The 22,756-nt window shown below is 44.6% G+C and overlaps 1 protein-coding gene across 4 annotated transcripts in view; it reads left to right on the top strand.

The window, feature by feature from the left end:
* Positions 1-22,756, top strand: part of ABCA3 (ATP binding cassette subfamily A member 3) — a 59,572-nt gene that overhangs the window by 30,166 nt on the left and 6,650 nt on the right. For all 4 annotated transcript variants that reach the window (XM_039349948.1, XM_039349947.1, XM_039349949.1 and 1 more), the window contains exons 10-29: positions 242-423; positions 1,795-1,941; positions 2,822-2,951; positions 3,890-4,044; positions 5,577-5,732; positions 6,766-6,976; positions 7,416-7,566; positions 8,497-8,595; positions 9,337-9,529; positions 10,853-11,156; positions 12,565-12,838; positions 13,570-13,774; positions 15,217-15,436; positions 15,655-15,813; positions 16,955-17,127; positions 17,814-17,948; positions 19,521-19,715; positions 20,224-20,411; positions 20,562-20,732; positions 21,950-22,137. In XM_039349948.1, coding sequence (XP_039205882.1) covers positions 242-423; positions 1,795-1,941; positions 2,822-2,951; positions 3,890-4,044; positions 5,577-5,732; positions 6,766-6,976; positions 7,416-7,566; positions 8,497-8,595; positions 9,337-9,529; positions 10,853-11,156; positions 12,565-12,838; positions 13,570-13,774; positions 15,217-15,436; positions 15,655-15,813; positions 16,955-17,127; positions 17,814-17,948; positions 19,521-19,715; positions 20,224-20,411; positions 20,562-20,732; positions 21,950-22,137 — 3,636 coding nt within the window. The remainder of the gene's footprint in view (positions 1-241; positions 424-1,794; positions 1,942-2,821; positions 2,952-3,889; positions 4,045-5,576; positions 5,733-6,765; positions 6,977-7,415; positions 7,567-8,496; positions 8,596-9,336; positions 9,530-10,852; positions 11,157-12,564; positions 12,839-13,569; positions 13,775-15,216; positions 15,437-15,654; positions 15,814-16,954; positions 17,128-17,813; positions 17,949-19,520; positions 19,716-20,223; positions 20,412-20,561; positions 20,733-21,949; positions 22,138-22,756) is intronic.

The following is a 22,756-nucleotide window of genomic DNA, read 5'->3' as shown; positions in this document are numbered from 1 at the left end:
ATATAAAGGAAAAAGAAAAAAAGAAATCCTTGTAGCGTGCTGCTCATTTGGAACTGTAAAAGTTTGCATTTTCAAATTTGCATACCGGTAGTTTGTTTAAAAAAAATTAATTGGCACAGTTTTAAAGTTTTAACTGCTTATCTACTTTTTATGATCTGTGAGCCGCTCAGCATCGGCTTATTGCACAGATGGATAGCATATAAACTAAATAAATTAATAAATAAATACTTGTATTTTCCAGGCACAGGGCTACAGTGGGGAAACTTGATGAAGGCTGTCAGTGTAGACGATAACTTCACCATGGCTCACGTCCTGGGTATGCTTCTCCTGGATTCTGGGATCTATGGCTTGGTGGCTTGGTACATGGAGAATGTGTTTCCTGGAGAATATGGCATCCCACAGCCCTGGTACTTCTTTGTCATGGTAAGCACTGGGCATCCCTCTCTATCTCTGTCTCTCTCTATATCTCTATCTCTATTTCTGTCTATCTGTCTGTTAATAATAAGAATAGAATAGAATGGAATGGAATGGAATGGAATGGAATGGAATGGAATGGAATGGAATGAGTGGAATGCAATAGAATAGAATAGAATAGAATAGAATAGAATAGAATAGAATAGAATAGAATAGAATAGAATAGAACTTTATTGTCACTTTGAATGTACACAAATCGGCATACATCAAAATGAAATTTTGTTGCATACAGCTCTCTTTCTATATCTGTCTCTGTCTATATATTTGTCTCTGACTCTAACTCTTTCTATTTGTCTGTCTCTCTATCTATCTTTATCTGTCTTTCTCTTTCTCTGTCTATCTGTCTGTTTCGCTGTTTATGTCTATCTCTACCTCTACCTCTATCTATATCTATCTACCTTCCTATAACTATCTGTAACTCTCTCTCTCTCCCTCTCTCTCTCTCTGTGTATATATCTCTTATATCTCTATCTCTATCTCTCTCTATTTCTTTCTATCTGTGTCTATCTATTCATCCATCTATCCTCTCTAATTTTTATAGCCACCTATCTCACAAGAAGTGATTTTTTTTTTCTTTCTTGTTGTATATGCTTGGGTTAATTCTTTTATCAGAGAGAATGGTTAACAAACATACATTTCAAGCTATACATTCAAGCTGTACATATATTTTAGCTACTGCTTTGTCAACATTAATATGGGTTATCTTATGAGCGCTTAAGGGATCTACGTTTTTATCCTTATACAGTAGGAGACTGTGTAGTTCGCCCCATGAACTAAGTAACAAGTCAAAGACCGTTAACCAGGTTGAGGACCACTCTTCTCTCCATGGGGTCACGAAGAGTCAACATCAGTCAATAGGCTATTAAGATTAGAAATGCATTTCACGGTAATGTATTTGGGATTTGTGTGTGCGAATGTTTGAAAAGTATCTTTTTTTTATTTTTTTGCTTGGAAAAGTGAGTTTCAAAGCCTGTAGAAATGGTTTCCTGTCTTTTCAAAGCCATTCCTCTAGAGAGGAAGAGAACTTGTAGACCAGCGTTGCTCAACGTTTGTGTGACGGCGACCCCGTCACACGAACGTGCTGCACATGTGCGGCGTGGCGCGCATGCGCGGCGCCGCCCCCTGAGGGGGGAAAATGGCAGATCGCATTGTTTGGTGACCCCCGTAAAATGGTCGATCGACCCCAAATGGGGTCGCGACCCATAGGTTGAGAACCGCTGTTGTAGACTTTCAAAAAAAAAAAACCACACAAACCCTTCTGGCTCTCTTCCATGGATCAGTTTTCCAGAAATGAACAATGGATTCTCTTTGATTCTTTAGCCTTCTTACTGGTGTGGCAGCCCCCAGACTGTTTTGGGGAAAGAGAAAGAAGAGGAGGAAGACCCAGAGAAGGCCTTGAAAAGTCAATTCATAGAAGAGGAGCCTTCAGACTTAGTGTCAGGCGTAAAAATCAAGCATCTTTCCAAGGTGAGCGTCTTCCGCTGGTTGCTCCCCTCTTAAGTGCAAAAACCTGGATGAGGTGGTAGTGATGTGGGTTGCTGGGGAAGGATTCTTTAGTGGACAAACGTGTGACTTTCAGAGCACTTCCTAAGAAAAATAGGCCTGCGCTTGTTTGAGAAAAAGCAGACTTTGCAAAACCCTGCGAGCTTCCCAGAAAAAAAAAAAAAAAATGAAAGGCAGTGGGAACTGTAGATCTCCCATTAAACTGGATGGAAATGTGCACAGTTCCAAAGATCCTTCAAGAAGGAATTCTTCTTCTGGATTCTCTGAGAGACTCTGCTGACATAGCTGGAAGAGCTTCCTACATACGTGCTTCTGTGTGCGGAAATATCTTTCGGCTACTGGGTGCACCAAATGAAGAGGCACATGGAAGGATCTACCCAACGTTAGGTGCCTCTGAAGGTATGCTCTGGACTCCTGACTCCTTAAAGGGAGACTTCTAACTCCCTTGCAGCACTGATGATGTTCCCTAGTTGGGTAATGAAATGTCTGGCAGAAAACAACCAAGCTCAGAGAACGCCACGGATCCTACAATTCAACCCTAATAGTGTCTTTTATTGGCACTATAAGAGCAAAGTCCACTCCCTTCTAGCTTTTATGATGTTACCTACTTGCTAGTGACATGTCTGCAAGAGAGCCACCAAGCTCAGGGAACACCAAGGACCCCCACAGTTCAACCCTCAGCTACAAATTTCTCTTTAATAGGTACAAGTGTTTTTGTGCCCCTTCAGTCTCTTGACTCTAAGAGCATAACTTGAATACCGTAAAGCTTCTAGGGCATTTTTGCTGAATCTGTTGTAGAAATAGGGGTTCTCTGTCTTTATCCTTTTTCCTTGCTTGTCTGCAGGTGTTCAAAGTGGGAAGCAAAACTAGAGAAGCTGTGAAGGACCTGACTCTTAATATGTATGAAGGACAAATCACCGTCCTTCTGGGACACAACGGGGCTGGGAAAACCACCACTTTGTCCATGCTGACAGGTGAGGCTTGAAACTACCTTTGATCTGGAACTCAGAAGGTATCCTTTAAGCAGACCATTGGCCTCTGATTCCCAACAATCTAGAGTAATGATAGCGAACTCTGCCAGCCCACTCCCGCCCTGCTCCGCCCTCACCCTGCCCACCCTCAGGGCCATCCACAGCACGCCGCAGATCGCCCAGGCAGCCCTACAATGCCATGGTAGCCACGCCCTCCGCCCACACCCCGCAGCATCATCTGCTGCCCAGCTGCACCCAGGGGTGATTCTCCTCCAGGGGGGGCTGCTGGTGAGGAGGGAGCTACGGTGGGAGGCGGGGCTGGGGTGACAGCATGCGTGCCCACAGAGAAGGCTCCGAGTGCCGCCTCTGGCACTAGTGCCATAGGTTCGCCATCACTGACCTAGAGGTCCCATACGAACAAAAGAAAGCAATACCTTTTAAACAATATTCTAAGAAAACCATAGCTTTACTGGAGGGCTGGAAGGGCAGCAACTTCCCTGCAAATTCAGGTGTTATTGTTATGTTTATTGTTGATGAGCGGAAATGGGGCTTAGTAGTGTTAATAAAAGGTTTCTAAGACCATCAAATCAATTCATCACCTATTCCAGTTGGAATCAACAAAGAGCACAGCAACTAGAAATTATGCAAAGTTGATTTTAGGCCCAATTAATATTCTGCGCTGGTTTTGATGCTAGTCTGTACTGATAGACCATGGCAAGAGTTTGGATGTTAGTTCAGAGTTGGTCTGTTGGAAGTTGTGGGATTTAACACTTGTAGCTGATTTCATCCATTCGTTCTAACATCTCCTCCATCTCCTTGTTTTAAATTTATTGACTTATTTATAAATAAGTCAGGTTTTTATGACTGCCCATTCTTACGTTGGCTGGAGTTATATTTGGCCCTCACCCGTGTCCCCTTTTTTCTCCTTGGCTGCTTCTTAGGGTTGTATCCTCCAACAAGCGGACAGGCATACATCAACGGTTATGAAATATCCCAAGACATGGTTCTCATCCGGAAGAGTCTGGGTCTTTGTCCTCAGCACGATGTTCTCTTTGACCACATGACGGTAGAAGAGCACCTTTACTTCTACTCTGGGGTAAACTTTGGAAGTTCAGTGTTTACTTGAGCGACTGTAGTCTCTGCCTTTCTGGTTGCAAAGTCCAGAGGTTGTGTGATTGCCCGCTGTTCATGGTCTGTCATGATCGTTTTAGCATTGCAAAGATTGTCAGTCTGTTCTGAACTCAGATGCCACTTGTCCACTTGGTCCAAACTAGGAGAAATCATTTATTTATGTACAATTTCCAAAGCATAAACAGTGGTCAACAGCAACCAAAGGCCCATTGGAATGATAACAGACTTGGAAAGGACCTTGGAGGTCTTCTAGTCAGGCAGGAAACCCTATCCCATTTCAGACAAATGGTTGTCCAATGTCTTCTGAAAAACCTTCCAGTGTTGGAGCAGGCACAACTTCTGGAGGTAACTCATTCCACTGATTAATTGTTCTCACTCTCAGAAAATTCCTCCTTAGTTCTAGTTTGGTTCTCTCTCCTTGATAAGTTTCCATCTGTTGCTTCTTGTCCTGCATTCAGGAGCTTTGGTAGAATAGGTTGACCCCCTCTTCTTGATGGCAACCCCAATAAATGAAAGAGAGACTGTCTAAGTCAGACATGTCAAACACAAGGCTTGGGGGCTGGATGTGGCCCGCGAAGTGGTTTCATGTGGCCCATGAAGCCATCCTGGAAACCGTGAGGGAATGGCCCCCGCTGCCTTGGCCCTGGCCCAGGCCAAAGTACAATTTTGTGGTGGCCATCTATGCTGAAACGCATTCAGTCTTAGCTCCACAAGGCCATCTGGAAACAGCGAGGAACCAGCCCCTGCCGCGTCGGCCCCACCCCCTGGGTCCATGCTGGGGAGGTGTCCCCCTTTGTGAGGAATGAAGAAATGCACCATGCCTTGGTGCTTGCCCTGGTCCCACCCCCTTCTGCCAGAGACCCTAAGATCTGTCCCACTCCTGCCCAGGCCCACACAGGCACCCTTGATGTGAATGATGTAGAGCTGGCCATGCCCACCCAGTAGGCTACACCCACTCCATCCATGCCCACCCAGTAGGCTGCACCCACCCTGGCCACACCCACCCGGTTCCCCGATGGGCAACCACAATGCTGATGTGGCCCTCAATGAAATTGAGTTTGACACCCCTAGTCTAAGTGAAAGACATTGCAGAAGAATCCATACATGTAGTGGGAAAATATTTTTTTTTCAGTTGTTAAATGAATGCTGTGACCATAAAGTGAATTCCCCATTGTTCACCTTGGGCTGTTTTTGCCCCAAATCAGAAGTAAATGCTGGTTTTTGTCAAAAAACATTGTAAAACATAGTCACGTGACCGCAGGAGACTGCAAATGGCTGAAAATGCAGGCCGGTTGATGAGCATTGGACATGCAGTTACATGAAGATTGGGGTGGGGAGAAATGGTTGGATTCCAGATCCAGGTCATAACTCCCCTTTTTCAGGTCCGTTGTAACTTCGAGCAGTCCTTAAGCAACCAGTTGTAAATTGAGGACTACCTGTATAATCATAATGCCAGGCTCGGGCCTCATACCTTTTTCTCTTTCTCTTCCATCTCAGCTGAAAGGATTTCCTGCTGAAAAATGCCCAGGGGAGATCACCCATATCCTTCACATCCTCAACTTACAAGAGAAACGTAGGACTTTGTCGAAGGCCCTCTCTGGAGGGATGAAACGCAAGCTCTCCATTGCCATTGCGCTCATTGGGGACTCCCAGGTGAGTCTCAGCTAAGCCCCTTCCTTTCATCCTTGTTCACCTGTGCAGGGGGTTCTGAGAGACGTGGTGCTTTGCAGAGTGGATGGGGACCACTTGCTTGCCTTCCCAATGGGAGAAGATGGGAGTGGAGAGGTTGAGTGTCTCCACCATCTTGAGTTGAAGCCCTTGTTTTTCCATCATGGTCTTTCTACATTTAAAATGTAAATGAAGGATCAGGAAACCCCATTGGTTACTGATTTGTGGTACTTGCAGCCTGCCATTTTGGATAGTTGAAAATAGTCTCCCAACAGTTTGCCCAAATCACCACCACCAGATGGGACTAAAAGGGAGACGTTACACTGAGTTGAGCTCTGTGACACCATCTTTCTTTCTTTCTTTCTTTCTTTCTTTCTTTCTTTCTTTCTTTCTTTCTTCCTTCTTTCTTTCCTTCTTTCTTTTTTTCCCTCCCTGCTCTTTCCTTCCTTTCTTCTTTCTTTCTTTCTTTCTTTCTTTCTTTCTTTCTTTCTTTCTTTTCTTTCTATCTTTCTTTCTCTTTCTTTCTTCTTTCTTTCTTCCCTCCTCCTTCCTTCCTTCTTTCTATCTTTCTCTTTCTTTTCCTTCCTTCCTTTCTTCCTTTTTTTCTTTCTTTCTCATTCATCCATCCATCCATTCATTTTTATTTAATAAAGGATTGTCCTCTCATCTTCAAACCATAATATCTACCGCGTGATCAAATTGAGAAAACAGTGCATTTTTTGAATTCTTCTTTTTTTAAATGTTATCATTCACATTCTTGATATAATGCAAAGGGTTTGGTTGGGTAAGCTGACCTTAAGCAGTCGGGGATGATAGAGAGGGATGGCAAGAGAAGCTTTTCTCCCCTAGAAGGGGAATCATTGCTAAATCATTGCTACTTCAGGTTGTGTCCACCCTTCCCTCTTCCTTCTGAGTTGGCCATGGCCTCTACTACCTCTTTCCATGATTACTACCCCACTTCTCTGCTCGAGACCCAAGAGACTGGCTTCCCAACCACCCTGTTCTCTGCGTTGAGCAGGTGGTGATGCTGGATGAGCCTACCTCAGGCATGGACCCCGTTTCACGGCGAGCCACGTGGGAGCTCCTGCAGCAGCAGCGAAGAACCCGCACCATCTTGCTCACCACCCACTTCATGGATGAGGCAGACCTGCTGGGCGACCGCATTGCCATTATGGCCAAGGGGGAACTCCAGTGCTGTGGATCGTCCCTCTTTCTCAAACACAAATATGGTAAGGAGATTGCTCTAGAGCGGGGGTCTTCCAACTTGGCCCTTTTACGACTTGTGGACTTCAACTCCCAGAATTCCTCAGCCAGCGTGCTATAGAAGTACTTTCCCATTGCTTTCTTCCATTCCCCTCCATCCAGTCAGAGCTGAAGAAGCTTCTCGGATGAGAAGCGAAACGTCTTCAAAGAAAAACACGAAAGTCCAGTTGCCTCGTGAAAAAAAAAAAAACCACCTTTGGGCTTTCTTCCAGAAAGTATTTTTGACTTCTGAGTCTATCCATCAACTCTACATATTAACTACGTCCAGTCCTGATGACATTTTTCAGGTTCAAACCATGGTTGGCTGAGTGTAGTAGGCAGATTAGCTCTGAAGGCCCGGAAAGCTAGGCATGGTCCCAGGAAAGTCTCCGTTGCTCATCAGGCGATATCATTCTTCCTTTTCAGGTGCTGGGTACCACATGGTGATGGTGAAAGAGCCCTATTGTAATCTTGGAGAGATCTCCCACCTCATCTATCATTATGTCCCCAACGCCTCTCTGGAAAGCAATGCGGGAGCAGAACTGTCCTTCATCCTACCCAATGAGAGCACACACAAGTAATCTCACCCTTAGTAACTACGCGGGATGCACAGGTTGGGTCCACGTTTCCCAAAGGCTCAATGGAAGTGATGGGAGTTGGGTCCAATCCACCTGGAGAACCTGGCCTTGCAGGATGCTACCTTGGTTCAAAGAGAACGTTGCACCACCAGTTGATCCCTTTGGTTTTGCTTGCATGATGTGCCTTGACCGTGGCTGTCTGATATGTCGAATTCCAATGCACTTCACCATGTCTCACCATGCCACATTTGATCGTGGTTATCTAGGTCAAGAGCTCGTTTGACTTAACTCATTGCCCTCATAATCTGCCCTGAATAGCTCAATGGGGCAAGTTTGAGGACCCTATTAGCCTTAAATGGAATTTGGTCATATGGGTTGTCATGTCTTGTGTGAACAAACACGGCCTTAGTCTTAGAACTGAGTTTCGTAAGCTTTTGAACCTGGGAGGCAGAGTTGAATAACAGAACAGGATAACAAAGCTGGAAGGGTCCTTGGAGGTCATCTAGTCCAACCCCTGTGCAAGCAGGGGAACCTATTATAGGTGCTCTCAGAATAGCTGAAAAGGATCTTAAGCCATCTGTTTGCCATGCATGCACACACAATACACACCCTCTAGCATTTCCTGATTCCTTAATTTTTTTTGACAGAGGGGACCAATTCTATACAAAATTGTCACTCTCTCCTTTTATTTTCTAAGAGACCATTAGGCCTATGTTATAGATAAAGGTGGCTGCAAAGTCTATGGTTTACTTCACAGCATATCTCCTTCTATATTGATTAAAATGCTATAATTACTAAGAGACCTTTTTAAAATGAAGATCATTATAGGCTGGCCTGAAGGGAGCTGTCCACAGGCTTCTCAAAATCAACCTGGATGTTGCTGTGAATGTAGTCTGAATTCAAATCTTCTCACTTATTTTTCCTTCCAGATTTGAGGCTCTGTTCACAGAGCTGGAATTACGCCGGGAAGAACTGGGCATTGCCAGTTATGGAGCTTCAGTTACTACAATGGAAGAGGTCTTCCTTAGGTAACTCTTGGTTGAGCTTGCAAAGTGAGTTTGAAAGGTGGGCTTGGAAGATGAATTGGGAAGATGTGCTTGAAAGATGAGTTGAAAGGTGAGCTTGGAAGGTGACTTGGAAGGTGAGCTTGGAAAGTGGACTTGGAAGGTGAACTTGGAAGGTCAGCTTGGAAGGTCAGCTTGGAAAGTGGACTTGGAAGGTGAGCTTGGAAAGTGGACTTGGAAGGTGAACTTGAAAGGTGAGCTTGGAAAGTGAGCTTGCAAGGTGAGCTTGCAAGGTGACTTGGAAGATGAACTTGGAAGGTGAGCTTGCAAGGTGAGCTTGGAAGAAGAACTTGAAAGGTGAGCTTGGAAGGTGACTTGGAAGGTGAGCTTGGAAAGTGGACTTGGAAGGTGAGCTTGGAAGGTCAGCTTGGAAAGTGGACTTGGAAGGTGAGCTTGGAAGGTGAGCTTGGAAAGTGGACTTGGAAGGTGAACTTGAAAGGTGAGCTTGGAAAGTGAGCTTGCAAGGTGAGCTTGCAAGGTGACTTGGAAGATGAACTTGAAAGATGAGCTTGGAAGGTGAGCTTGGAAGAAGAACTTGAAAGGTGAGCTTGGAAGAAGAACTTGAAAGGTGAGCTTGGAAGGTGAGCTTGGAAGGTGAACTTGGGTTGGCCTTCTCAAAAGAACACATCCCATATAAGGCTTGTTATGAGAATAAAATGGGAGGAACTGGGGAGGAATATTCTGAATGTGGTCTCTTTCTTGAAGAGTTGGCAAGCTTGTAGACTCCAGCATGGATATCCAAGCCACCCAGTTGCCAGCTTTGCAGTACCAGCATGAACGGCGATCCAACGACTGGGCCATGGATGATTCCAGCAGCATGAGTGGCCTGACTAACCTGACCGACGACAGCGGCACTCTCATCACCGAAGATTGCTCCAGCATTAAGCTGAACACAGGGGTGGGTTCCAATCCTGTTCCCATTTGGTGGTGGGGTTTCTTCTTTTTTAATGGAGGGAAAAACAAAGAGAATGTAGGTAATTCTCGACATATAATATATACGATAGAATTTCTGTTGCTAAACAAACAATTGTTAAATGAGCCGCACCCAATTTTATGTCCTTTTTGCCACAGTTGTTAAGTCAAACTGCAGTTGCTAAATGAATCTTGCGAAGATGATTAGGGGACTGGAGGCTAAAACATCAGGAACGGTTGCTGGAATTGGATATGTCTGGTTTAATGAAGAGAAGGACTAGGGGTGACATGATAGCCATGTTCCAATATCTGAGGGGCTGCCCCAAAGAAGAGGGAGTCAAGCTATTCTCCAAAGCACCTGAGGGCAGGACAAGAAGCAACGGATGGAAACTAGGCAAGGAGAGAACTAAGGAGAAACTTCCCGACAGTTAGAACAATTAACCAGTGGAACAACCTGCGTCCAGAAGCGGTGAATGCTCCAAAACTGGAAGTTTTTAAGAAGAGACTGGACAGCCATTTGTCCGAAATGGTATAGGGTTTCCTGCCTGAGCAGGGGGTTGGACCAGATGACCTTTCAACTTTGTTGTTGTTGTTGTTGTTGTTATTTGAATCCACTGACTTTGCTTGTTGGAAGTCAGCCTGGAAAGGTCCCAAATGGTGATCACATGAGCCCATAATGCTGCAGCTGTTGTAAATATGCTTTTAAGTTAGGGACCGCCTATGTTTTCACTGTTCTTCAAATTTTGAGGGGTGAATCCAGAGTACGATTCAGCATTTGAACCAATAAGATGGACAGATACTTTCTGCTTCTAGTCATGGAAAATTGAGGGGTTGCGTCAGTGGTGGGATTCAAATACGTGAACAATCGGTTCCGGAAGTCCATTCTGGGCCTGGACAACAAAAAAAATAGCTACCGGTTCTGCTGAACGGGTGTGAACTGGCTGAATTCCACCATTGGGTTGCGTTCAACGTAGACTCTATTCATTTTGATAGACCCTGGGGAAGCTACAACGGCCGTAAGGCTGAAATCAGCCATAAGTCTCTTTTTTCCAGTGCCGTTGTAACTTTGAACCATCATTAAAGAATGGGTTGTAGATCAAGAACTACCCGTCTTGGTAGCTTTGGGGAGGAGCAAAAGACATAAGTGCATGAATTCATTTCCTAATTTTGCGTTAAATTCTTCCAGGCCCCCTTTGAAATCCACTCTGACTTCAAGAACCTTTTTCTGGGTGATTCTAACCATCCGGAATAAAGTGTTTGCAAAAAACTCACTCTCCTGCCTAAATGTGTCCTCTCCTCTCTCCTGTAGTTCTACCTCTGCTGCCAACAATTCTACGCCATGTTCATGAAGAGGGCTGTGTACAGCTGGCGCAACTGGAAGATGGTAGCAGCCCAGTTTTTGGTGCCTCTCATTTTCACTGCTTTTGCCTTGATCGCCGCGAAGACCTTCCCGGGACCACAAGACTCTCCATTGTTGAAGCTGACCTTAAATCCATACGGCCAGACCACAGTGCCTTTCTCCGTCTCCCAAGGCTCCAGTCTGGGCGAGAGGCTGGCAGCACAGTACAAGGATGTGGTGGGTGCCCAGCGCCAGGAGCCATTGGAGGTGGTAGGTCAGTGACAATCAGAAGCTTGCCTTCTAGAGCAGAACTCAGAAGATGGGGTCCCCTTGTGCTCATAAGATGTCAGCCTTTCCAGGTAGACCAGACCGAAAACCCAATGAGCTCATTCTACTCTATTGTAAGGCTACATTAAAAGAGAAAGGGTGGGGTGGCCTAGCAGTTAGTATGCTGGGCTTGTCGTTCAGAAGGTTGGCAATTTGAGACCCAAGTGTCACAGGTGAGCTCCCGTTACTTGCCCCAGCTTCTGTCAAACTTGTTGTTGTTGTTGTTGTTAATTGCGAAGTCGTGTCCGACCCATCGCGACCCCATGGACAACGTTCCTCCAGGTCTTCCTGTCAGTTTATAAATTTGCAAGTGCGAGTAGATCAGGGGTGTCAAACTGTCAGCCCGCAGGCCGGACGCGTCACGCGGAAGCCGCACCCACCCCGTTGCCAGCAATGGCAAAACAGTCCCGATACGTCTGATAAACAGGTACCACTTCAGTGGGAAGGTTACAGCATTCCTTGTGCCTTGGCATATAGTCATGTTGGCCATATGATCACAGGAGCATCTTCAGTCAACGCTGGCTTCCTCAGCTAAGAAATGAAGATGAGCATCACCCGTTAGAGATGGGAACAACTGGACAGAGAAAAGCTTTATATTGATCTTTACATTAAAAAAATCTTAGAAGTATTAAATCTCCTACCACTTTCTTTACAGACTGAGACTCTAGGAAGCTACTTTTTTTCACCCATTATGTAGCTGTGGGCTAAGCCCTCTTTTATCTGCTCGTTCCTTTCTCTGTCCTGTTTGTCAAAGTCTTTCTCACATATCATTACATAAACCTACATCATTGCTTGACTGCAGTCAACCCCACAAGGTAGACCAGGAAATCTGCTCCAGCGGAAGGCTAAAACCACTTTTATTATGATGGACTAGAATAACAAAGTCAGGCGGTGCTGGGCCTCATCCCCTTCTTATGCTCCAGTAAAATAGAGAATTGTCTGCTTGAGCCACTTCTGAATGTTATCTTTTTGTTCTGGGCTTTAAAAAATGCTTCAGTCTAGACCAGGGGTGTCCAACCTTGGCAAGTTTAAGACCTGTGGATGGGTGATATAATGGCTTGCAAAGACCACAACCTAATTTATAGGTTGTAAATTACTTTTTCTGAACCTGCTGTAATTTTGAGCTTTTGTTAAATGAACAATTGTAAGCCAGGAATTCCCTGTAGTCTTCATGGGTAGAAATACCTGAAAAATCACTCTACAAAAGGCTTCCTGCCTTCACAGTTAGAGCTTATGGCCCTTGCAGGTGTGTCCCACATTTCCAATAAGGGAGTGCTAATGGCTGAAGCAGGGTGCTGGTCAGTGAGGAGGCCCTCTTGAGGACTTCTCACTCCATGAAATGGATGTCCTTGCAGGGAACCTGGAGGAATACCTGATTTCTCGAGCATCCGAAGAAGCCGGAGCCTTTAATGAGTACCACATAGCAGCAGCTTCTTTCCAAGAGACCTCAAAACAGATGGAAGTAACCGCTCTTTTCAACAACCAAGCCTTTCATTCTCCCGCCACCGCGTTGCTACTGGTGGACAACGCCTTGTTGAGGCTAATAGCTGGACCAAACGCCTCCATCACAGTTGCCAACTATCCACAACCTCGCAACATGACCGAAACAGCAAAAGACCAGCTCATGGAGTGAGTCCAAACTTTCTTTGTTTTTAATCTGTTTGCTTGCTTCAGATGATGATGATGATGATGATGATGGAAGGGACCTTGGAGGTCATCTAGTCCAACCCCCTGCTCAGGCAGGAAACCTTATACCATTTCAGTCAAGTGGCTGTCCAGTCTCTTCTTAAAAACTTCCAGTGTTGGAGCATTCACAGCTTCTGGAGGCAGGCTGTTCCACTGGTTAATTGTTCTAACTATCAGGAAGTTTCTCCTTAGTTCTAGGTTGCTTCTCTCCTTGGCTAGTTTCCATCCATTGCTTCTTGTCCTGCCTTCAGGCGCTTTGGAGAACAGCTTGACTCCCTCTTCTTTGTGTTAGCCTCTCAAATACTGAAACACTGCTATCATGTCATCCCTCGTCCTTCTTTTCATTAAACCAGACATACCCAATTCCAGCAACCGTTCCTTTTATGTTTTAGCCTCCAGTCCCCTGATCATCTTTGTTGTTCTTCTCTGCACTCTTTCTAGAGTCTCAACATCTTTTTTACATCCCATCTTAGATTATACCCCATCTTTCACTTAAGAACTCAAGATGGCATAGGTACGCCCATTCCTTCATTTAGCAACCAAGTCCCACCCATTTCAAGCTATCCCCAATTCCCACCCAGATCAATTGTAGTTCCACCAGAATGCTTTCTGGATCCAACTTTTAATCACAGTTTTTCCAGCTGATTGTGCTCTTTCTCTGTCATATCCTGCAGAAGCCAGACGGGTTTTGCGATTGCCATCAACTTGCTCTATGGAATGGCCTCTTTGTCCAGCACTTTTGCACTCCTTCTGGTAAGCGAGAGAGCCATCAAAGCCAAGCACGTGCAGTTTGTCAGCGGTGTTTACATGGTGAACTTTTGGCTCTCTGCGCTTCTGTGGGACCTCGTCAACTTCCTTATACCCTGCACCCTCATCCTGGTGAGTCCTTCCTGAATAGCTCGTGTCGTGATTCCAAAAAAAAAGCTTCACTGAATTGCATTGAGGAGAAGATCCAGCTAAAAGGGTCCATCAGCAGACCCATCAATCTTCTATTGACGGAGGGAGACATTTTTGAATTTCATGTGAAGGAACAATGTGGAAATGCAGGATTTTGATGGGTATACACCTGTTAGATGGCATTAATACCTGGCTGAGTTATTTGAGCAGTAGTTGGACAATAGTAGAGATCAGAATGAAAGATTTATAGATTGAAGTTGGGCAAAGAGATCATAGAAGGTATTACTCATTGCTGGCATCTGTTGGTTACCTGCTCTTCTGGAACTCAGATATGACGCTCTAGTAGAGTTGGCCCTTAGTACCGTCCTAGATTCCATGATGGCTTTTCTAACTTGTTCGCTTTTAGGTATTAAGGACATCCAGAATTCACAGCTCCATTCGTAGTAATGGAGAATTCTGACCATTGTGATTACTTTATTGGCTAGTCCAAAATGAAATGGAAGTCCAGAATGTGTTTATGAATCTCACTGAGCAATTGGATAGATGGTTACTTTTCCTGTCCAGGTTCCTAATTTGGGGAAGGGCAGAGGAAGTAAACATTTGAGCCCTGTTCCCTTTAGCGACCAGAGGACAAGTGATAGGTTAAGCCTCTAGATCAGTGATTCTCAACTTTTCTAATGCCGTGACCCCATAATACAGTTCCCCATGTTGTGGTGACCCCCAAGTGGGTGTGGCCACCAATAAGAGGGAGTAGGACAGCTAGGGAAAAGGGAAAAAAATGGCGGACAGCATGGTTTGGTGACCCCCGTGAAATGGTCATTCGACCCCAAATGGGGTCCCGACCCACAGGTTGAGAACCACTGCTCTAGATAGCAGTTGTTAGTCAAAGTTCTGGATTCTTCTGGGTCTTAAATTGTAATAACTATTTCTGTTGGTATTCTGTTCATATTTATGTAGTGTATATTGGAGGTGGTGACCCTTTGAGAGCTGTGTGCAATGAAATTCCATTTTAATGTATGCCGATTAGTGTATGTTCAAAGTGACAATAAAGTTATTTATTCTATTCTATTCTATGCTATGCTATGCTATTCTATTCTATTCTACTCTATTCTATTCTATTCTATTCTATTCTATTCTACTCTACTCTACTCTATTCTATTCTATTCTATTCTATACTATTCTATCCTATCCTATCCTATCCTATCCTATCCTATTCCTATTCCTATCCTTATTCTATCCTTATTCTACCCTTATTCTACTCTACTCTACTCTACTCTACTCTACTCTACTCTATTTTCTATTCTATTCTATTCCATTCCATTCCATTCTATTCTATTCTATTCTATTCTATTCTATTCTATTCTATTCTATTCTATTCCTATCCTTATTCTATCCTTATTCTATTCTATTCTGTTCTTCTTCAGGTGATCTTCCAAGCCTTTGACGTCAAAGCATTCACCGAGGACAACCATCTTGTGGATATAATGCAGATATTTCTCCTGTATGGCTGGGCCATTATCCCCCTCATGTACTTGCTCAGCTTCTTCTTTTCAGTAGCAGCCACAGCCTACACCCGCCTCACCATTTTCAACATCTTCTCCGGCACAGCCACGTTCTTGGCAGTCGTCATCATGAGCATTCCTGGTAAGGAGTTTGGACTTTGTCACCTTGGCTGGACAGGTTTTAATGCAGGGCTCCCCAACCTTGGCCACTTTATGACTTGTGGGCTTCAGCTGGCTGGCTGAGGAATTCTGGGAGTTGAAGTCCACAAGTCATAAAGTGGCCAAAGTTGGGGACCCCTGTTTTAATGGCTTTAAGCTACCAAGGTTCTTGGTGTTCTTCCCACGTTTCTTCTCTTTCAGAGCTTGGCATGGTGGATCTGTCTAACACATTAGATAAAGTCTTCCTAATCCTGCCCAACTACTGCTTGGGACAAAGCATCAGCAAGTTCTACCAGAATTATGAGTTCATTCAGTTCTGCACTTCTTCTTTTGAATCCTTGGTCATCTGTAAAGTGTTTAGTGAGTACACAGTATCATCTTAGATTTGGCTTCCTAGGCAACGTTGAATTTAACAAGAGACTGCTATTGGGCATGGCAGCTGTGCATTTGAGCGGATCTTCGAATTCAGACTGATGAGTGAACCAAGTTTTATCCCAAGCACACTCATGTTCTTCTAGATCAGGGGTCTTCAAACGTAGCCCTTTTATGACTTGTGGACTTCAATTCCCAGAATTCCTTAGCCAGGCATGCTGGCTGAAGAATTCTTGGAGTTGAAGTCCACAAGTCATAAAAGGGCCAAGTTTGAAGACCCCCGTTTTAGATTCTCAGATCTAGAGGCACCAAGCAGAGGTAGATGCAATGTATAGACACACTCTGAATGCATTGATGTGTTATGAAGCAGCTGAAGAGAGATCAACCTTTAGTTTATTTACAAAGTTCCCAGCATCCCAACAGACCATTATATCAGACCTTCTGATGTACTATATTTCTTAAGATAGGTATTATGAATTAATTAATTGATATTGATCGGTTCAGCTTCTGGTGAAGGTATGGATAAATGTTTGCCATCCTAACTTTATTTAGTAATCATTCCAATATTAATCTCATCCATGGACCTTATCTATTATCCTACCTTTCTTCTATTCCCTTAACGTTCTCAAGTACCATTGTTTTTGCTCATCCTCATCCTCATCCATTCCCATCACTTGCCCAAAGGACGTAAATGTCTACTTGCTCATTGTTCACTCAAGGAATCAGTCAAACTTTGTCCTTACTGACTCACCCATTCTTTGCCAGCTCATGGTTTTATCAGTAACCAACTTGAGATCCATAACTCATACATCTATCTTAATTCCCTCATTCTTTCTCAACTGTCCAGCTTTCACAGCCCTGCATTATCCCACAAGAGACCATTGCTTCAACTCTTCTGATCTTTATTGCAGTTAGAAAGGACTAACCTTCATAAAATAGGCAAAGTCCATATATTTCTTCTCCGAAACCCGGGGACGCCATCCATCTCAACCCCATAACTCTTTCTGCATAATTGCACCATAACCTTGACTCTCTAATAGAGGTTTGGTGGCGACTTCAACCACCAAATGGTTGCTATCTCCTGAAATAATCCTTTTCTTTCTCCTTTCTTTGCTCTTTCTTATTCCAGATATCTCCTACCAGACCAATTACTTTGCTTGGGAAAGCCCAGGCATTGGAAAATACTTGACAGCTATGGCAGCCCAAGGGCTCTCCTTCCTTCTCCTGCTCTTTCTCATTGAGACTAACCTCCTCTGGAGAATGAGGACCATTGTCTGCGACATACGACGGAGGCGGAAATGGGTGAGGCTTTTGCACAAAGGAATCCCTTTCTCGGCTGAGTCCTTTGGAGTTTCTCAATATTGCACCTAAGTAGACTTCCCACTCAAATTCTGCGTGATGTAATGGGTGGAGGGGGAAGGTGGCTTCAGCTGATGCAACAATATGCCTAGAAGTGTGTAAGTAACACCCTGTGAATTTCCCTGTGAACTTGGGAAAGTTGTTGCACCACTTGAACACCATTGGCATTGACAAATTCGCCATTAGTCAATTGCAAAAGGCGGCCTTACTAGGAACTGCTTCCATCCTGCGATGATACCTGTAATACCATTAAACATCCACATCTGCCTATCCCAGGTCCTGGGTAAGGACTCGATAGGTAGACAAAATGCCAAATCCAGTCTGAACATCTGGCTGACTGTGTGATGATCCATAGTAATGGTAATAATAGTAATAATAATAAAAGTTGGAAGTGAACTTGGAGGTCATCTAGTCCAATCCCCTGCTCAGGCAGGAAACCCTATGGCCTATACCATTTCAGACAAATGGCTATCCAGTCTCTTCTTAAAAACTTGCAGTGTTGGAGCAGTGTCGGAGCGTGTAATTATTAATTCAGTGTTGCCCTCCAGCTTGTTTTAGACGGAATGTGTCCCTTCCAATAACTTGCTTCTGATGTCTCTCTTTGGCTGGTTTTTCATGCTGTTCAATAGGTTATGCTGCTAAACCAAGTTCCGGTGCTTCCAGAAGACCGGGATGTTGCTGATGAGAGAAAGAAGGTGCTGGAATCACCAACAGCATCCATTTCTTCATTGAATAGTCCTCTTGTGATTAAGGAGCTTACCAAGGTAGAGGTTCAATGCAGCTTCCAAAACGTTATCTCTCACCGAAACCCCATCAAAATAATGTAAACCACTTTTGAAGTACATACTTTCTATGCAAAAAAACAAAAAATAAAAACCCACAATTTCTCCTAAGAAATAGTAGATGGTCCTAACTGGGCCTGAAACCTACAAAGTAATTCTGTGGTAGGATGGGCAAGGCTGGAAAAATAGCATGCAATGAGCCTCACAGAATTTATATGCTTATATTGTTTCTCCGGAATTAAGTAATAATAATAATAATAATAGTAGTAGTAGTAGTAGTAGTAGTAGTAGTAGTAGTAGTAGTAGTAGTAAAGTTGGAAGGGACCTTGGAAGTCATCTAGTCCAACCCCCTGCTCAGGCAGGAAACCCTACACCCTTAAATCCTTAAATCTCATTGTAAGCAATAAAGATAACAGAACCCTTCTAAATATTGAACTGGCTTTCTGTGAAAAAGGGTTGGCTCTTATTGATTGATTTGATTTTCATCCTGCTTTTATTTTGGGTCAGCTCAAGATAGTGTCCATACCTACGTTTTCGTTTCTTAAAGAAGTTTCTTGCCTGGTGCTTTAACTACTGCACCAAATTACTACACTACACTAAACTTTAGCTTGAATCATGGTGGGACTCGGATTCTTTGTTACTGGAATTGGTGGAAAACATTGAGAACCACTAGAGCAGAGCTTCTCAGCCTTGACAACAGGAAGAAATGTGGACTCCAGCTGCCAAAATTCAGGATTCTGGGAAGTAAGGTCCATACATCTTAAAGTTGCCACGGTTGAGAATCGTTGCACTAGTGAATCAGTTGCAAGTGGGATGTGCAGAAAAGCAAGGTACAAATTGAAAACCAAGCCATCTTCACCATCACCCTCAGTAACATAAAGCACTAATCGTAATAATTATAAGCAGTGAAATAACAACCCATAACAAAAAAAAAGTAGCGCCACTTGAACACCTTCGGCATTGACAAAAATTGCTTGACTTGGAACAGCTTACGTGTTGAGATGATCATCTTTCAGACCATCGAACAACCACATCTGTCTATCCCAGGTCCTTGGGAGGGGTCTACGACAACTCGCCGTAGCCAACTCACTGCAGTCAACTCATGGGACAATTGGCTATGGCCAACTTACCATAGAGTTATACTAATATTGAAGAACTACTGGAATAGAATCATTCAAGAAAGGATGCCAAGGGAGGGACAAAATGACAAAAATTAAAACAATGTTTAACTATTTTAAATAATTAAATTGAATGGTTGAATTGTCCTGTGGTAAGTTGGCCATGTTGAGTTGGCCATGTTGAGTTGGTCATTGCGAGTTGACTCAGAGAGTTGTCCCATTCCTCCTTGGGAAGGACTCGATAGGTACCCCAAAATACTAAATCCAGTCTGACTGTGCAACCAATCACAATAGCATATAATAATACATGATTATTTATAAGTCCACATTTATAATAAAAATAAGTAATAATGAATAATATTAGCAGCAATCACGCCAGCTTTATATGTTGTACATCTGATACCATTTCCCCCCCCCCTCACTTTTGTTTCTCCAGGTCTACAGTAGCAGGGATTCTTGTCTGGCTGTGGACAGAATTTCTCTTGCAGTCAGCAAGGGAGAATGTTTTGGTCTTCTGGGTTTCAATGGGGCAGGAAAAACAACCACCTTCAAGATGCTAACGGGAGACGAGAGCATCACTTCAGGAGATGCCTATGTGGATGGACACAGCATCCTGGCCAATATCAAAAAGGTAATGGGGGAATCGAGACAGTGGCCTAGAGGTGGCGCTCTCGCCTCATAATCAGGAGGCTGTGACTTTGATCCTTGGTAGTGGTAGATATTTCTCTCTCTGGGTGCAATGAGTAATGGTCTGCTGTGAACACTGCATAGGCGTCAGGAAGGGCATCCAGCCAGTAAACGCTCAGCTCCATTCGGTCACTCCGATTCCATCCTGATGCAAGGGATTACAGGGTGGCTGAAAGAAAAAAAAAGAAAACAACAGCTGTTGTTGATGAAGCTGTCAGAGTTATGGATTCCTATTCTAGATTAAACTCTTCCAGTTCTGGCAATTTTGGGACTCTAAGGAATGTTTGCTGGCAATATCTGTTGGATAGGGCCCATTGTTCCAATTTATCCAGATCTTTTTGGATCCTGAGCTTGTCTTCTGGGGTGTTGGCTATTCCTGCCAGTTTAGTATCACCTCCCATAAGAAGGTAGGCTAGAGATGTTCTTCTCAACTTGATTTGATCTGCCTTCAGGTCCAGCAGCGGATTGGCTACTGTCCCCAATTTGATGCACTTTTGGATCACATGACAGGGAGAGAGACCTTGAGCATGTACGCCCGACTGCGGGGCATCCCTGAACGCTACATCGGCAGCTGTGTGGAGAACATGCTTCGTGGGTTGCTCTTAGAACCTTATGCCAACAAACTCATCCGCACATTCAGGTGAGAAGCCTTCTGAACCAGAGGTGGGTTCACCTCCTACACTCATCCATGATGGGAGGTGGGACAAAGTGGGAACAGGGGCTTTGTTTCATGATTAGAAATGGCTGATGGCAACTCTTATAGGTAACCTTTCTCCCTCTGTCTCTGCAGTGGTGGGAACAAGCGGAAATTGAGTGCAGGAATTTCTCTCATTGGTGGACCTCCTGTGGTGTTCCTGGATGAACCTTCCACCGGCATGGACCCTGTTGCCAGGCGCCTATTATGGGATGCAGTCACTCGGACACGGGAGTGTGGGAAGTCCATCATTATCACATCTCACAGGTTGGCTCTGTTTCTTTGTCTTCCATCATCCTGGGGCAAAACAATGGATTTCTGTCAATCTCTAAGGAAATGTTTCTCAACCTTGGCTGCTTGAAGATCTGTGGACGTCAACTCCCAGAATTCTCCAGCAATTCTCAGAGTGAGGGCAGAGAATCCCTGGGTTTTTTTAAACTATCTTTTAATATCCTGCACTTGAACGTGTTTCAGTTGCATGCCATGTTTTCGGGGTAGCAGGAAGCTTAGATTTGGCAATGCAGTCGACATGGTCTGGAATGTATAATGTATAATCATGATAGTTATCTATGTATATAAAAGCACACGCATACTGTACATACGAACGTGCCCACACAAACACACACATGCAGAGACACTTGCACTATTGACCATTATAACATTATAGATTTTTTTTTTTAAAGTAGTTCTGTTTCTACTTACTTTTTTAAGTACCAGTTATGAGTTGGTATATATCTGTGTTTTGCTCTTTTCCTTTCTTTTTCTGTTGCTAATTTAAAAGCAATAAAAATATTTTTCAAAAAAAGGGATGCTTGTGGACCAAGCCCTAAGGTAGGATACTTCTTTGCCACTCAAATCCAGCTCTTCTGCTGGGTCTCAGATTTCCTACGCCTACAAGTCTTTATGTACGTACTTATTAAAATTCATATGCCAGTGATGGCAAACCTTTTAGAGACCGAGCGCCCAAATTGCAACCCAAAACCCACTTATGTATCGCCGGATGCCAGGTGGGTGTGGCCCACTCGGCGGGTGCAGCTACAGTGGGCTTGGCAGACTGGATGGGCGTGGCCACTGGATGGGGTGGTTGCAGTAGTCATGGCAGATTGGATAGGCATGGCCGGTGTGGGCATGGTCACCTTGATGTTGCTTATGGGGAGGAACACCTGTGGGAGCCCGGCAGGGTAGGGGGAGATCCAGGGGGGGGGTCTCTGGCAGGTGGGATGGTGGTCTCCCCAATGGTGGCTCCAGACAAGCTAGCTGGCCTTAAGCCAGTGATGGCAAACTTTTAGAGATCACATGTGCTAGGGCAATGGCGTGTGCCCACAGAGAGGGCTCCGCGTGCCGCCTCTGGCACGCATGCCATAGGTTCACCACCACTCTCATATGCCATCCGTCCCATAATTGAGCACTCTGGGCCGTTTACTAGCTTTGCACTTGCTGTTTGCCTTTCCCCCCTCTCTAACGTCTGCCTCCTTCTCCTGCAGCATGGAAGAATGTGAGGCTCTCTGCACCAGGCTGGCCATCATGGTCAATGGGCAGTTCAAGTGCCTGGGTAGCCCTCAGCATCTGAAGAGCAAGTTTGGCAGTGGCTATACGCTGGTGGCCAAGACCCACTGCGATGAAGAAGGCCACGTAGAAGACTTCAAGGCCTTTGTGGAGAAGACATTTCCCGGTAAGCCAGCTTTGTGATCCCAAAGGTGGGTTTTTCGCGAGGCAACTGGACTTTCTTGTTTTTCCTTTGAAGACGTTTCGCTTCTCGTCCAAGAAGCTTCTCCAGCTCTGACTGGATGGTGGGGAGTGGAAGGATTTATACTCCTTGCAGACAGCTGGTCATTTGCATTCTTTTGGAGAGCTGTTGAGGCCACTTGGAGGTTTATCTGTGTTCTCAGGGTCAAATGGGTGTGGTGCAAATGGGCGTGGAGCCTTCTTGGGACTGTTGAAAGGACTGTGTTGTAGACTGGACATAGAGGATGTCCTATCCTTCCCCCTCTGTTGAGAGAGGGCTGTTCAGTCTTGACCTAGATGGCCTCTTTGACCCCTCTCTCAAACCAGCGGTCCACTCTGTCCAAAATGTGGACTTTGCTATCTTCAAAAGAGTGGCCATTGTCTTTTAAAGGCGGATGGACTGCTGACTCTTGTCCTGATGGGTTTGTTCTCCTGTGTTGTGCCCTGAGTGTATGAAGTTTCCCCAATGTACAGATTTGCACATGCCTCACTACATTGTACTGTTTTTGTCTGGGTGTTTTATCCTTGGGTTGGACAAGCTTCTGCCTTAGTGTTTTCTTGTGATC

The sequence above is a fragment of the Crotalus tigris genome, unplaced genomic scaffold, assembly GCF_016545835.1.
Source record: "Crotalus tigris isolate CLP2741 ecotype Arizona unplaced genomic scaffold, ASM1654583v1 scf7180000018301.7375997, whole genome shotgun sequence".
Lineage (NCBI taxonomy): Eukaryota > Metazoa > Chordata > Lepidosauria > Squamata > Viperidae > Crotalus > Crotalus tigris.
Note: the sequence above shows the minus strand (reverse complement) of the source record. Positions and strands in the feature narration are given on the sequence as shown.